Here is a 16653-nt window from a genome sequence, read left to right as displayed (position 1 = left end):
ATGGGAAAGAACTATACTTGCCCTTCTGCCACAGAATGAAACTTCCAGTTGTCTAAATATTTACAGACCATATTCTGTAGCTGAAGTTACTCCACTACATCATTATGAACTCAATGCGGACTAGCACACAATCCACTGTTACTGTACAGCATTTCACGATGATAAAGTCTAAGTCATGCAGTACTAAAACCAAGACTCTTAGCAGCATATGCATTTACTTTGATCAAACTTGTGTTAACAAGACCCATTTTTGTCATTCTTGGAGAACTAGTTTTGTTAAACCATATTTTACATTGTTGTATGATTAAAGGAGACAACACCTGCATAAACTTCATTTCCCTCCCTTCTCTCCCCAAGCTCTGCCTAGAACTGATATTAGTATCATCAGAGTACTTGAAGAGCAGGCATTTCTGGTTTGTAAACTATTTTAAGTGCTGCATCTCCTGTAATTGCTCTAAAAAAATAAAACAACCTTCCCCCAACCTAACGCACCCCCCGCCTCTGCAAAACCCAGCAAGCCAGCTCTCCTTTCTGACAAGTCTTTCACAACTGGATTTAACTTGTAGAAAGAAGAGCTGTTTACCTCCCTCAGGGTTGCAGAACTATTTTCTAATAATATCGGAACTCAGATTTTCTGTTCAGCGTCTGACACTGTGTAGCAGAATAACTTGTTGTCAACAACACATGGAATTGTGATGAATTGGATGAAAAAAATATCACCTAAGGAGATGACTTTTTTTTTAATACCCTTGGTTGTGTGCATGCTCATCTCTCTGCCTGACCTTTTACTCCAAGGTACCAAGGCAGCTCAAGTCACAACGCAGGGTTGCTACAATTTTCAGAACCATTTTATGGGGACAAAAAAAGGGCTCTACATTTTACCCTCTACCAGATCTCTAACCTTGCACCTGGTGTCAGCAAGAGATCAGAGACATGGAAACACTAATGTTTACAAATGCATCTTCTTTACAGAAGACTACAGGCCTTTTTTTACTATGCTTTAACTCAAGACAACAGAAACTACGAGAAAGTGGTTTCATTTTAACAGTACAAAAGTGAAAGAACTGCAGAGCCTTACCTAAACTCATCTTGCTGTTCTGCTAGTTGATCCATCAAAATCTGAAGTCGATCCCACCTCATCCGACTGCATTCTTTATGGAAGTCAAATGCTATGTATCTGTTCAGAGAGAGAAGTATCTTTTTAGACTGCGTATGTACTGCAGTGAAGGTGTCAGAAAACTCCACAGGGAAGGGCTGGTCTATCAAACAGGTAGGGGCAGAGGATTTGTTTTTCTTTAGAGATGGCTTCCAGCAAATATCTGTGGATTTTGTCAGTGTTCTGTAATATTCCTGAGGCTATACCCTCAGTGTGCACAGTGACCGCATTTACATTTCCACTAGCTTGGAGAAGCACACGTTCAGTTACTCATACTGTGTTCTGGATAGTATTTTTCCTTCAGAAAGTACAGAAGGGATATACATCCGATTTCTTCTCTCTTTCTACCAGGATTCTGTTGCCCTCTTCTGTTCCAAACAAATGCATTGGTAAATTCAGTTCACCTTGAAAAAGGTATGTTGAAGCGCAACATTCTTTGCTAGCATGCAGCCTAATTCACTTGATAGCTCTCTAGAAACCTGAAACAGTTTCTGTTTAAACAGCTAATCTACTCTTTCATAAGACAATTAAACAGGTACTGACTTGGAAACAGATTTTAACAGCCAATTCATTTCTGGCAAGAAGTGTGCGAGATAAGTGGCATTTCATTCAACACTTTTATATATAAACACATATGCACAATATTTGCTGTGAATTACAGGGCATTACATTATTCCCCTCAAGTATTCATAATCCTACAGTTATCATTTGCACGACGAAAGATAGTATTCATACACTGAAGACTCAAGTCTTAGTCTAGCATATAAACACCATCAAAATCAATTAACAAAGAAAATATCTTTTTGCAGCATTAAGAAAATCGGGCTGGCAAACATCACTGTTAGCATATACAGAACAACCAGCATCTTTAAACCACACTTTGACAGAATTTTACACCTTGGTTTCCATCACATGATTTCACAGCAAAGACATACAGAATTCTACAAGCTTTGTACAGCTAAAGGTATCAACACGAGCTTAGGTGTGCGAGTGAGGAAAAAAGCTCAGCTGTAATAAGAACAAAAGAAAAATCCATACCCATATACCAATAACACAGAGGCACCCCTGAGGGTAGTAAAATGCAGGACACAGAAGCGAGACAGACATCTATAACTATCCCGGTGAAGGCAGCAGCAAGGCATTGCTCAAGCAGAAAAAAGCTTGGAAAAATGTAAAGCATGCTATATCTTGATTATACTCTGCAATACCTTAGTTATGCTTAGACAGAAGTGAACCCTTATTAAAACAGGATGCCTTTTTGCTTACAGGTAGAATTTTATGCTTTAACATACACGAGTGACAATAGTACTACAGACCAATTTCAAGTAGAAGACAGATGTACATGTCTGTGGGAGATGGATGCTAGCCCTGCCTTTAAAAGTTAATGAGAGCAAGCATGGGCAGGTTGTAAAACTGCATACTATATTCAAGATTCCCACAAAGAGATGGAATTTCTCTTGTGATTTAAGCACATTTTCCACTTTTGGCCCCATGCTTAATGGAGGTCCAGACATCTAAATGACACGTTCCCCTTTACTGTTTCCTCCTTCACTTCAGTACTGCTTTGCTCACCCTCAGTACTCCCTCACTAAGTTAGCAACGTAACCAAGCCCTTTTGCTGGAAGCTAGTTCTACAGGGTGTGATTTCTCTCACAGCACACTATTCCTCCAACACTGGCACATGTGTTGCCTCTGAGCTCCCTTCTTCATTCTGTCTGTTCCCTCTCTTTGTCAATTTTTGCTTCAGTCTCACTTCTCCTTATAATGAGAGCTCTAAGGCAGGGGCACTGGTCACATGCAAGTTACTTCACAAAAATAAAAGCTAAACTGATCAGACAGCTGGCAGAGGCCCTCGAGGAACTGATCACTCTGTAGGTCTCAGAGGCAATGCTAAACTTTTAGCACAGAATTTGTAATTTCACTTCACACATACCTGACCATTCCATTTGCCATACTGTTTACCATTTTTGCAAATGTTTGCTCAAGAGGCTTCTCTGAACCTTTTTGGTTAACCTGGGAAAAAGAAAACAGGGGAAAAAAGAAATAGGCAGCATTACTCAAAAGCCTGCTTAAATAAAGTGGCAGTTTTTTCAGAAAAAACGAGTGAAAGCATACCAAGTTGACAATCATTTGCTTTCCGTAGCTAATTATTTGTGAGTCAAAATGTCTTTGGAAGCCATCCATCTAGAAGAGAAAGGAAATGTGTTGATAGATGTATGATGCTATTAAGATCTGACTTACATGAAAACGCTATAATCTTTGTTTTGATGATACCTACCACATAGGAAGTTATATAACTAAGAAGTGTTTAATGTCCTCTATTGTGCTAATTCATTTCTAACTTTGTTTCTACATTCAGTCCATTCAGCTCTCCTTATTAAACAAGCCATAGATAACGAGTGCTGTGCAGCTACTAAGACTGCTGCAAACAAGAATCAAAAGAGAAAATACCCACGCTCATGTCTGGATTTTTTTTTTTATGCTCTGAACTCATCCTAAGGAGCACGAGGCTTCTTGCCTTTTTAAAAATAAAGCTCAATCCAGTACTGCTGATTATTTTTATGATTACAGTTTGTTACCTTATTACATAAACATGAGCCCAGAAACATACTAAAACCCCAAGACACAACACTCACATACATGATTTACTGACTTGCTGATCTGTGGCTTTGGTTTATACTTGAGGTTTGGTCTTTGAGACCAGAAAAAGGGAATTGATCCACGGGTCTGCAAAAGAACAGAAATAGTTTTAAACAATAAAATTTACAAAATCACTTGCCATTTGAAAATGAAGCAGACTGGTTTCATTTGTTCATCTGTGTGCATGCATGTCATATACATAATCTACCTTTAGAAACAGAGAGAGCTATCTGGCTATATATCTTAAGCCATTGAGCAGTTCTTCACACTGACTTTACCTGAACAAATGATGCTTTGCTCCCCTTGTAATGCACAATTTGTTCAGTTTCGACAAAGTTAGCAGCATGTCCTTCTGAATCAATACCTATGTAGGAGAAAGACCTTGTTAACCAGCTCAGAGGGCTGCAGAACAGCAAGTGTCTCAGCAAAAGGCTTCCTACTCCTCCCTTTCACGCGTTCACAGAAACCTTGAAAATACCACAGATCTGCCGTAAGAGAGTAAATCAAACACACATTTTGCAAAAGTTTAACACTATATATACTACATTTAACTTGAGGAAGCACAGTTGTGTTTAACACATTTTGATATTTACAGTTGTAAAGAAATTTAGTTGAATACAAAATAAAATATGAATGCTTTGACACCAAAATGTTCACAATTCAATAGCAATGATACTACAGAAACTGACCGATTTCTTCAAAAGCACATATGGTGGGATTAAGAACAGAGACAGTAATTTAAATCTGTTTTCTTGTTTACTTTTTAACTTAAATAGAGAACGCCACTATTCAGGGCTCCCCTGCCCTCCTTCTTGAATTTACTGCTAGGCAAAAGGGGCTATTACACACTTGCATTTAACTCCAATAAAACTAGAGAGGTGTTAAAAAGCCCTACAAAACTTTAGCAGCTCTCTAGAAGGAATAAAGAGGAGTTAATTTTAATACCGGAACATGCTTCAGTTCATCATACAGGTTCCTAATATTTTCTTTGAAGCAAGGACTTCTTGAGACAAACTAAATTTTTTTTTTTTTTGTTCAAGTCATTACCTTTAAGAGTAATTGCTGTATAAAGTTACATGCACAGATGGAATTTGCAGTATTTCAGAACAAATTTGCTATTTTACCTCTTACATAGTAGCGTACACCAGCCCTGAAACAGCTTCTTCTGGAAACAAGCAGCCAGTCAAAGCACTTGCCATTAATAGAACAAGAGTGCATGGTGATAACTAATGAACAACATTAAGGAAAAACCCACAAAGTTTTATTAGGATTTTTTTCTAAATATCAAGAGGCAGGAAACATCAAAGAAACAAGTGACTACATTCAAAGAAACTCATAAACATTTCTCACATCAACAACAGCTGAACATTAAACTCAAGAGAGTAACTTAATGTTAGGATCAGTATGCGCATCACAAGAGGACAGGCTATAGGTGATGTCTCAGATGAACACACATTGAAAGTGTGATAGGTTTTAGAAGGCAGGATTCTAAAGATTAATCTGGCCTTACGGTCCTATGTGTATCATTATATTGAGTGACTTCTGAAGTTCTCTTCAGGGCTACATCCACCTCATCCATAATTTTATTAAGCTACCTTAATAGTTCCTTGCCCTTATTGCTTTTAGTAGAGAAATACTGCTTCAAACCCCTTTTTCTAGGCTTTTAGAAGAGTGAAAATCTTGGGCTGTTATACCTTACACCTCTAAGTGCAATATACTTCACATTTATGGATACCAAAACTAGAAGCAAGGCAGAGTGGCTCGGCACCTAAGCTATGTTAGAGAGTACACTGACTACATATATGGAGCATCTTGAATTATGTACACATCTGTGCTAATATTGTTTATCAAAAATAATACAAATTGGCCCTATATAATCAAGAACATTCTCACAATTAATAAATTAGACTGTGAAAAAGACTTATTCCTCTGCTTTCGAAGAAAATTATTGCCAGGTCCTTTAAGCCAACACTGGTACAATCAACAGTTTCCTGCAAAGAAAGGTTACCTCTAGACTTAGCTGCTTAGCAATAGTCAGCTCATTTTCTATCTGCAATATCTGTCCTAACGTAAAAGGCAACTTGCTCTTGGCTACTTTCCATACATACAAAAAAAGGAAAGATAATTTATTGTCTTTTAGAAGGGCATTTTTTTGAGCAGTGACAGAAATATTAATCATATTTTAGGCTTTAGATAAAGTCTCAATTAACCAGGCAAGTCCATTACTTCACACCACTGCAAGTCCAGAACCCCAGTCCAGATAGTGGAAGAAAATATATCTAGGTTTATTTGGGTGTGGTGGTGAGAATCTTTGATTTTACTGAAACAACTATTGGTGGCACTGTAACAGTTTTGCTTAGAGCTCTTCTTAGCATTTTCATCGCTACAAATCCCGTTTCTTGGAATTCCTGGGTTCTCTGAGGTTTTTGGTTACTATGTTCTGCTGTAATTCTTATACATCACTTATGCTAATTATTTATATAGTGAAAATAGGGCAGAGGAAGGTGTTAATTGCAGTTTGCCAACTGCTAATTGCAATCCACCCAGTCTCTTCCACTCAGAACCTGTAGGATAAGGATTGTGTTACGCTTGACAGTTCCCTTTTGCTGTCTTTCCCTGCCTTTCCACCTACTCCCAGAGCACCTTCCACTAAAAGAATTCACAAGGAAATGGAATGGAGATCTGTCAGCTGCTAACAGTCCTAGCAGAACAAAAGATCCAGTCTGGAAGCTGTTCCCTGCACACACCCAAGAGGCCTTTGCAACAGAGTAACTAAGGATGAGTTGCTCTGTTCAGTCTTGCCAGTCCTTTTAATGCTGCCAAGTCCAGGAGCATCTGGTACTTACTGTTGATCACACAGTGTGCGAGGAACGCTGCCTCCAGAAAGCATTAGGTTTATTTGTAGCACACACCCCTTCTCAAAAATAAACTCAGGACTGCTTTGCTAAAAAGGCAGTTATCCAAAGAGTTGGTGCAGGAAAACCTGCTGGCTAAGAGAAGCGTTACAGAAGTCTTCAGCAGAACTCCATATCCTTTTATTCATCAAGGGGAACACCCACAAGAGCTCCAAGTCAAAACTGTTCTCTCTTACTTTAAAGCCAAAAGCAAATGCTAAATGAATGTATCCTTATAGCAACATAAAAAGTCCTAAAGCTGACATAAGAACATTTGCCATGTTCACCTTAACCTTCAATCCCACTGAAAGGCAGTTATGCAAATCATGCCTGTAAAACTACATACATTAAGCCTTAAAAGCAGAATATTCAAGTGTTAACATCTGAGTGGGCTATCAAGCAATATGTTACGCTCATATCTGAGCAGACTATAACTTAAATTCTGACAGTATTCTATGTAGTTGCCAAAATAGCCACATCAGCAACCACTTTGCTGCTAGGCTATTCCGCATTGAGGTTTACTACATAAAGGATACATCCATGCATCACAGGCATAGCAAACCTATGGATCTGAAACACACACAAAATACAAGTTAAAGATATTAAACACTAGCAACCAGAAGAGATACGTGAGTGCTTTGCCTAAATGTTGGGGCCTTTTTGCTGGTTTATACTTCATACCCTTTTATTTTTTTGTTTAGGGTGCAGTAATTCTGAGAAAATAAGTTCAAAGAAGACAGCAACATATGTAACCCTTATTAGCAGTAGGGAAATAGTGAAAGTCTAATCCTAATTAAGTGACCTTAACAAAAAAACCAAGCTGCTTTGTCCTACTATACATGGCATTTACTCTTCTACAAACATGCCAGATACAAAGCAGTACATGCTGAAAACCTTTAGATATGAGATTTGCTGTATCTCCACAGTAGGATGTAAGCAGAGACAGTAGCAAACAAAAACAGGGCTTCAATAAGAATAGTTCTATGTGATTAATACTTGAAATGCTTGTTCAAGGCTCTCTCCCATCCCACCACTCCTGGATAAGTTCATCTTCCAAAAAAATTAGCATTAAGTCTTTCCAAAACTGGAAGTCAGAAATACCACATCTCATTACTGAAAGCTGTTACTATAGCAAGCCACCTGTTGTCAATATCAGGTCACACTTCCCCTCACATATCAATTATCTCCCTTTTCAACTTCTGTGTCTTGCCTCCTACGTCTGCTTTCACCAACCAGCCACACTTGGCTTTCTTTGCTACTGCCACCACAGCTTCTCTCTCATTTCCCAAGCTTTGTTTGCTTAGCAATACCCAAATCAAATACCCAGTCATATGCCTCCACAATATTCACAACAGCCCTTAGCTACTCCATATCTTCACATTCCAGAAGCACTGCACAATTCAGCCTTTTGGAACAGTGCTGTCTAATGTAAGAGCACATCTCCACAGGTTACTGAGACAGAAATAGAAGCAGTGCGTCATTCACTTTGATAAATTGGATGTACTGATAGAGAGAAAAGGCTGCTGTAGTGCAGACAGTTTGAGAAGTTTAACGCACATCTCAAGACTCTGGTAGGGAGGAGCTTAGATCAGTCCAGCCACTGAAGTACAACATTTGTGGCCCATGGTCATGCACTTGTATTTGCTGGACTAAGTGAATTCAAAAGGTTACACTATGCTAGTCTTCATCTGACATAAATGGCAAGAATCTAAACAATTGGTCTTATTCTTAGATACCAACTTTATGAGCTATTCACTAGACAGAGTTTAAACTGTGCTCAGAAAAATGCTAGCTAGGGGAAAAAAAAAAAGCAGCTGAATCTTGCCATACCAAAAGATAAATAAGTAGCTAAACTTCAAAAAAAGCTTAAGAAGCATATGCTGTGCAGTGTAACTTCCCCTTTGGTTTATATGAGCATTGTCTCAGCACAGTATCTTCAAATGCAGACATTTCCAAAGTGTCGGCTTAACTATATGTACTACTGAAGAAAATGACATAAAGTTGGAAGTTTGAGCTGTCACTGTACTATATCAGAAGATGAATTAGCCATGTCATACTAGATTCTGGCTGTCTGAAATACAAGACAGTTACAGGAAACTGTTGCATGAAATAAAAATATATTCAACCTCCATTAATATAATCACAAAATCATAGAATAGTTTGGGTTGGAAGGGACCTTGAAGATCATCCAGTTCCACCCCCCTGCCGTGGGCAGGGACATCTCCCACTAGATCAGGCTGCCCAAGGCCCCATCCAGCCTGGCCTTGAACACCTCCAGGGATGGGGCAGCCACAGCTTCCCTGGGCAACCTGTGCCAGTGCCTCACCACTCTCATGATGAACAAATTCCTCCTTATGTCTAGTCTAAATGTGTCCCTCGCCAATTTATAGCCGTTGCCCTTGGTGCTATCACTACAAACCTTTGTAAACAGCCCCTCCCCAGCTTTCGGGTAGGCCCCCTTTAGGTACTGTAATAATTATTACAAAGTGTTTACCTCTGGTTGAGCAGCAAATTCTCTAAGAAGATGTCCATTCCATACAAACCGTGGATCTGCCTGCAGCAAGAAATAAGCCAACACGCTTTTAGTGACTGTCAGTTCTGCTTAATTCAACATAAATGGAATATCACAGTATCTATGTATTATACAAGCGTGTAGGAGAACAGAGGTACATGGAGATTGACAGTCCTTCTTTCATCAGTATCATTCATAGCGTCAACTAGAAGTGTAAATTGACAATTAAAAAAGAAAAAAAAAAGAGCAGTTCTCTCCAGACACTTCAGGCATGCTGAAACATGGACAACTGAGCTGCACTACTGGAAGAACATTCCAGTTTTTTGCCCCAGCTAAGCAGGGCTTGAAGAGATTACCCAAAATTTTAAGAACAGTAGTGAAGTAACACTCCTAAAATGGGCAGAAGATAAAAATGCAAGGAGTCCTGTACACAATTACCAAAAATTCCAATAATTCAATATTAAGTAGCACTCATAGCTTAAAAGACATATATATTCTGATGCATAAAAGATCTTCTTCAACTTTGCCTACTCCCTATCCCTAATTCACCTCTAAAGTTTTAAGCAGGTTGCTGTGTACATTCCAGAGAGCTACCAGATTAGTCACAAAAGTGACATTCACTGCAGAATGTAGTGCAGACTCCAGGGAGGTGACATTAAATCTCAACTTTAAGATGAGGCAGGCAGACACAGTACATCAAGAAGGATGAGGGTTAATTCAAATTCAATGTTGGAACGGTCCTCTGCCCAACAGAAAACAACAAATACAACTTGACTTCCAAGGTTTCACTCTTTGAGTGCCTAGGCAGTTTAGACCTTGTCTACACTGCAGTATAGTAAGTTACCAGACTAAGGATTCTGAAACTCTGGATGCACAAGAACAATTTTAAGCTCAAATTGCATAAGGCTCACTGATTCTGTTGCCTCCAAAAGAAAAGCAGCATATAAAATTCATCCTTCAAATATAAGGAATAGGCATAGTGTAGACAGAATGCATCATCCTAGGGCCAACAGCCATAAAATCCACAGTTCTGTTCCACATTATCCTGGAAAAGGATTCTAAGTCAAGTGCTATTTATTCCACTTTTGAGTTCATCTCTCCCTCTATCCCCACAATTCCAGGTCAGAGGAATGACTCGCTTTTTCTCAATTTTCTGCTTAGCTCCTTCTTGTTTGCAATCAGAAGCAGTCAATATTTAAGTCAGAGGCAGACTTCAATTTGTTTTGAATTTTTAAAAGCCATTTAAAGACGACTCCAGAAAGTACTTCCAACTGCCTGATTTGGAAGTCTGACATCACAAATCTGAACAGGTTCCTAGAACTTCACGTTGCTAACAAGGTATGAGACTTCAGGAATGGTTGGACTACCATGCTCAGCCGCCACGCGTAGCAGTTTCAATAAAACAATAACTTGTGTACTGAAACATTACAGTCAGCAATTTCCACCCTTATTCCCAGCACTCTAGGAAGCAAACTCAAACCGTAAATTAACTCAATGTACTTTGCCCACTTGCTTGGTCGCTTTTTCCTCTCACCATCAGCTTCTCATTGCAGACAACAGCCCCAGTACAACTCAATCGACAAAAACATCAGAGGCAATCTAGTTACACAGTTCAGACACAGTGCTATTTTTAGCTAGTTCTATTATAAGGATGTGCATCTAAGCAACATGTAAAGCTGTTTCGCTAATTTAAGTTAATGATTAAAAAAGTAAAGCCACTTTCAGTTTAAAGGAAGACCATAAGTGCATTTGCAGTATCTCCTACAATTTAGCATATTAATTCATTGCAAAAACAAGAAAAAGATTGTCTCAAGTGTAATGGAAACACTGATGTCAGCCCCACCACTCTAAGCGTTGTTGTTTCCTTTAATTTGAGATTGTTTTGACATAATGCAACTGCTGTTTAAACTAAAGCCACGCCAATCAGTTCTGCCAGAGACAGGTACTAAGCAAAAATTAAATCCTCACCCTCTCTAGGAGGCTCATTTCCTGGAACTCTGGGCTCGTGTTGGCTAACCGTTGCAGGGTGTGTGTTAGGTCGTATGTCGTTGAGAAGTAAAATCCATCCACGCTCAAGACATGACTAAGCATTGATAGAAATACTTTATTGTCCTGCAACTGTTGAGGAAAAAAAGGAACAGAAAAGCCCATTTATTATCATAAAAATATCTTATTCTTAAGCTACTACTACTTTTTGAAGTGATGAGATGAAGTTTGCTAGCAGTCTAGCAACACATAACATGACCCAGAGATTACCATACATGGAGGAAACCATAAGATTGCATTTTTGATACCAGATGACTGATAATTTACAGCTAGCACACTGCACCCAAATTCTGCAAGAACAGTGGAGAGCAGAGAACAGTATTCCTGTGACATAAATAGCTACTGCTATTAACCTAGTATTAATGGCTTCTTTTTTGCTTGGAAGTCACTAGTTCGGTTTTGGGTTTTTTTGAGTGGTTTTCAGGAAAAGCCAAACAAACCCACACCACCAAAACACAACAAGATGGCAATGGCAATGTGAAAGGCAGCATATAGCTTAGTGTCAGGACTACCCCAATAACTAATCCATGTTCAGGTTCAAGTTTTGATTAACTTCATTCCTTTCCTGAAAGAGCATCAGATTCCCCTTCAACTCCACTGGTCAGACACCCTTATCCACTCTTTCTCAATCCACAACACAAATGTTTTAAACACCCTTCATCCTTTCCCTCCCTCTCAAAAAAAAAAAAAAATCAATTCTTCCCTGCAGGGTAATTATGTAATTGAACAATTCCATAAATCAAGCAAGACAGATAACTAGATGATGGGAAGGAGCATATTGTAAGGGCCATCAGAATAGTAAAGCTATGAGAAAGGTTTAACAGGAGGACCATAGTGATTTTGTGGACTGGCTCAGGAAGCCTGCTTTGTAATAGGCTGCATTTATGCAATCTGTTACAAAGCAGCACCGAAACACCTCTGCAGCTTGCCAGGGAAGCAAAGACTTCACACAAAAGGCCCTCAGAGGAGAAAAGAGGACACAGGATTTCAGAGCAAGAACAGAGATGCAGCAAGACAGTCCACCTCATCCTTTCATATTGTACCATCTTAAAATGTAGAAAAATGCACAATATGCAGATCAAACTCTGCGGATTCTAAGCTGCACAATGGGAGTTTATCTTGAATGACATATCTTTGTGTACATCTATACACAAATATTACATCAATTAGAAGAGCCTGAACAAATCGGAGGAAAAAAAGTGTTGTTCAAAGAGCTTCTTAAAACTATTTGTATTTCCATCACATTAGGCCCTGCAGTAACGGACCTTGACATACACTCCCTCACACTCCCCTAATCAGTCCACCTACCTGAATATCAGTTAAGTGCAGCATGGTCTTTTTGTAGGAGAGGATGTCAAAGTCTGTTGCTTTCCAAATTGCATGACTGAAAATTTCACCTACTTTTTTCTTTTTTGTTATTACAATAAGATACGTGCCTGTAAATCAGAAGGAGCAAAGTTGTTTCGGTTTTTTTTTCAAACAGATGCACATATTAAGAAAAGCAGCCTATAACCATACCAGAAAACTGAAACCAACAGGAAAGAGTGAGGTTTCTTCAAGTTACACCTAGGACTTTATGTTCTTGCCAGTAAGGGCGTGAAAGAGAAACAAAATACCCACTCCTCAGCTCAGCTACTCACTTGTCTATGCTCAGGGATCCTGAGCTACTGAGTTTAAGGAATTAAAAAAAAATAGACAAGAAAAAAGTGTCAGCTAGTCTTACTTCAGACCAGATCCAGTCTGAAAGTCTTTAGACTTGCAAATGCACAAAGAGGCCAGTGGCCTTGAATGTGTCCTGGAAAGCACAGAGCAAGTCAGAAATACATAAAAGTAGGCACGCTTTGGAACCAAAAAAGCCTATTCATCTTATGAAAAAAGTTTTTATCCCGATAGAGTCAAAACAGAGCAAAGGGAAGGGGTTTCTTTTAATCATTTAACGTGGGAAGTTCGACGTTTTTCTGGTTGCATAAATAACAAACCAAAAAAGATAATTATGACAGTTCACTCAAAGCAATCAATTTACACTTGTTGGGAAACACTTTCCACAACATGTTTATTTGTGGCAGTGATTGTTTAGATCTGAACGCTACTGAAATACTTGGAAAAAGTAGATAGCTTATTCTTACCTTATTGTACAATTCCCTAAAATTTAGAATTATTCCAGCCTGTCCTTTTTGTTTTAATGTTGAATTTTCTTTCTTATTATAGAACAGTTGGAAGACAATCATTACATGAACAGTTGCATCTACTAGTCTATCACCCTCCTGCTCAGTTATTTGTGTACCAAGATTATTGATTTAAAGTCAAACCTCACAACCCAATATTTGACTATTGCATCAAATCCTGCAGCTAAAATTAAAACAGTTGTGAAGAGGAAGTAGATGAAGTTCTTTGCATGCGTTTGAAATGCATGCACTCAAAACTCAACAAGCTGTCAGTTCACCCTACCTTTAGAGCAGCTACAAGTTTAAGAGGTATGTGAACATGATAAACTCTACCTGGACATCTCCATCCTCTAACAGCCACAAGAAAAGCGGCATATTGATGGAAGTGTAACCTCAGACACTTCAAATACTATTTCTATCTTTAAAGCTTCTTTAGCAATCTATGTTGCCTAAGTACTTTCTGTTTTCCTTACCTGCCACCAATCGGATTGTTCCCAAAATACCATATATAGGCCTTGTAACAGCTGAAGGGGGAACATCTTTCTTAACTGAAAAGGAGAAGCAAAAAAAAATCAGAATTTCAGATTGCATCTTGCATTACTATAGCTGAAAACTATTCAACTAGGTTTGTCAAAACTTCTTTTGCTGGAGTGTCAAGCATAAGCAGCAATGCATCAGAATTTCAAAGCCTGATGCAGGGCAGAGGGAAGCACGTTGAAGCATTCTAACCCCATCTTTCATGTTGTTTACCAAACCAGTCATTCAATTGAATAAAATTAAGCTCATTACATGATAGTACAGCAAGTAGACTCCTCAATTATGCATTGTCCTGCCAGCTTACAGAAACCTTTTGGTTTGAAGTCACCAAGACATCAAGCACAAATAAGGCATAAATGCTTGTGCCTCCAACTTTTGACTGCTTCTTCTGAGCCTCAGCTTATTTCCATTTCAGATAAACTGGTTTACGTTTTAATCTATCTCTGCAAACCTATCACCACCAGCACAGACGTGGCAAGGGATGCAATATTCCAAACAAGATACCAGGCAATCCAAAAGGTATCCAAATATCAACTACAAGTCCCAGCATGTTAAACTTTTATCTATCCACATTTCTAGAATAGCAGAAGGGATATTAGAGAAGTTTTACAAAATGCCTCCAAAACACTCACACCAGAGTTGGGAATTTTTCCAGAGCTTGGGGAACAGAGGAAGACAGCGCTTGATTTTTCCTTTGCTTTAGACACCTTGCAGGTTCATTTGATAAAACACCAGTAATGAGAACAGATTAAGACTAATAAAAGACTTGGGACAGCTATCTTTATAGTTTTGAAGGGACAACATTGAAGGAGAAATTGAAATATTATACTACAACATCAAAATTACCAGCGGGCTGGCCATGCTGCTCTTACACGATGTATGCAGGATACCTAATAAAAGGAAGAGAATGACTGCTCTTCATGTATTACTGTAGCAGTTCTGTCTGACTAGAGATTCATAATACTGCGGGACAAACTCCTCAGGTATCAAAAGGGAAGTCACTCATTGCCTTCATTTCATGTTGACATTTAATGCAAGTTCTTTCATTGTTTTTATGCATCAGTTTCACGTTCATAAAAAAACCTGAACTAAAATTTTGGAGACCTCCGCATCATTAAGCTTAAGACCACTTGCACAGACATTTGAATTCAGAATTGCAACAGAACTAAATTTACTTGTTTCTAAAGGCTTTATGAAAATTCAAGTTTCGGTATTAAATAAAAGACAGCACTGAGACAATTTGGGAAAAGCTGCAGATGCCAAGGTTAAACCCTTCCCATATTTAATCTTAGACTTGTAGCACCAATCACAACCCCCTTGGATGAGTCAGTTTTTACTGTTGTGATGCACGGTCTTACTAAAAACAGGCAAGTGCTGTCACGCTGGTTACCCACAGCATCAATCCCACAATGAGAAGGCATTTCAAACTTCTTTGCAGGACAATACAAGACACTATTTAAAAATAGTAACTCAAGATAAAAAGAATTCTTCCAGTATCAATTTAAGATTCTGAAGGTCTTCTGGGAGTACCCAGTGCAAAATAACAGACCAAGGAGGCCTACATTGAGAAATATCGGTGAGGAGAATACCTGTAAGGGTGACTTCCGTGGAGACTCTATCAATAGCAAGCACATCATCCGCTCCATCATCACAAGCTTCCACATAGAATTTCTCTGGTGTTATGTGCCTTTAACAGAACGGAAAGAAAAATGAGTTTGTTTAGCAACACCTATGTTGTGTTTGTTTATATTTAAGTTATTCTTCACCAGGTGAAGATAGAGCAATCTTAACTTGCAAACCCAAGCTTCTTACTGCATTGCAACTGATGTTGACTGCGTATTAAAAACAGATCAAACTAATCACTTTCTGCAAAATACACAGCTGGTTTAGCAATTCTTACTCACTACTGAAAGTTAAAGACACTGAAGTGAATTTGTGTACACAGCGGTCCACTTGAAATTTGTCACTTACAAGCCTGATAAGCCAAAATCAAACTTCAAAAAAAAAAACTTCTTTAATTAAATGCTTTCTAATATGTCACAAATAAAGCACCAAATCCCTAATACAAGTCTAGTAAACACAAAAATTACCTTGAAGTGATAAAACCACCTGTTTCACATTACGGTATTCCGATTATTACAATAATCCACTAGAAACAACACAAGAAAAAAAAACAAACAACCGTGGAACCGTTAATGCCACACACTAGTTGAACGAAGCAGGTGTCTCAACATTACTGTTCCCCAGGTCTCTGTGCCCCACACAGGGTAACCTGCACCCTCACCATCAGATGCTTTAGACAAATTACACACTGGAATCCCCAACATATGGAACTGTGGGAATGGGTCCAGAGGAGGGCCACAATGATCAGAGGGTGGGAGCACCTCTGTATGAGTACAGGATGAGAGAGTAGGGGTTGTTCAGCCAGGAGAAGAGAAAGCTCTGGGGAGACCTTATAGCAACCTGCCAGTGCCTGAAGGGGCTACAGGAAAGCTGGGAGGGACTTTTTACAAAGGCTTGTAGTGATACGACGAGGGGCAATGGCTTTAAACTGGCAGGGGGAAGATTTAGGCTAGACATTAGGAAGAAATTCTTCATGATAACGGTGCTGAAGCCCTGGCACAGGTTGCCCAGGGAAGCTGTGGCTGCCCCATCCTGGAGGTGTTCAAGGCCAGGTTGGATGGGCCTTGAGCAATGTGGTCT

At 39.0% G+C, this 16653-nt stretch overlaps 1 protein-coding gene across 1 annotated transcript in view; it reads right to left on the bottom strand.

The window, feature by feature from the left end:
- The window catches only part of SACM1L (SAC1 like phosphatidylinositide phosphatase), a 31233-nt gene that overhangs the window by 4947 nt on the left and 9633 nt on the right, over window positions 1–16653 (bottom strand). Inside the window, exons 2-13 of the mRNA XM_069860009.1 lie at window positions 15540–15637; window positions 13887–13961; window positions 12557–12684; window positions 11171–11320; window positions 9185–9244; window positions 7227–7260; window positions 4921–5022; window positions 4075–4160; window positions 3797–3883; window positions 3272–3340; window positions 3090–3169; window positions 1079–1177 (exon numbers count right to left, since the gene is read on the bottom strand). Of these exons, the coding sequence (XP_069716110.1) occupies window positions 1079–1177; window positions 3090–3169; window positions 3272–3340; window positions 3797–3883; window positions 4075–4160; window positions 4921–5022; window positions 7227–7260; window positions 9185–9244; window positions 11171–11320; window positions 12557–12684; window positions 13887–13961; window positions 15540–15637 (1068 nt within the window). The remainder of the gene's footprint in view (window positions 1–1078; window positions 1178–3089; window positions 3170–3271; window positions 3341–3796; window positions 3884–4074; window positions 4161–4920; window positions 5023–7226; window positions 7261–9184; window positions 9245–11170; window positions 11321–12556; window positions 12685–13886; window positions 13962–15539; window positions 15638–16653) is intronic.

This window comes from Phaenicophaeus curvirostris, chromosome 6, assembly GCF_032191515.1.
Source record: "Phaenicophaeus curvirostris isolate KB17595 chromosome 6, BPBGC_Pcur_1.0, whole genome shotgun sequence".
In the NCBI taxonomy this organism is placed as follows: Eukaryota; Metazoa; Chordata; class Aves; order Cuculiformes; family Cuculidae; genus Phaenicophaeus; species Phaenicophaeus curvirostris.
This window is presented reverse-complemented; position numbering and strand designations above follow the sequence as displayed.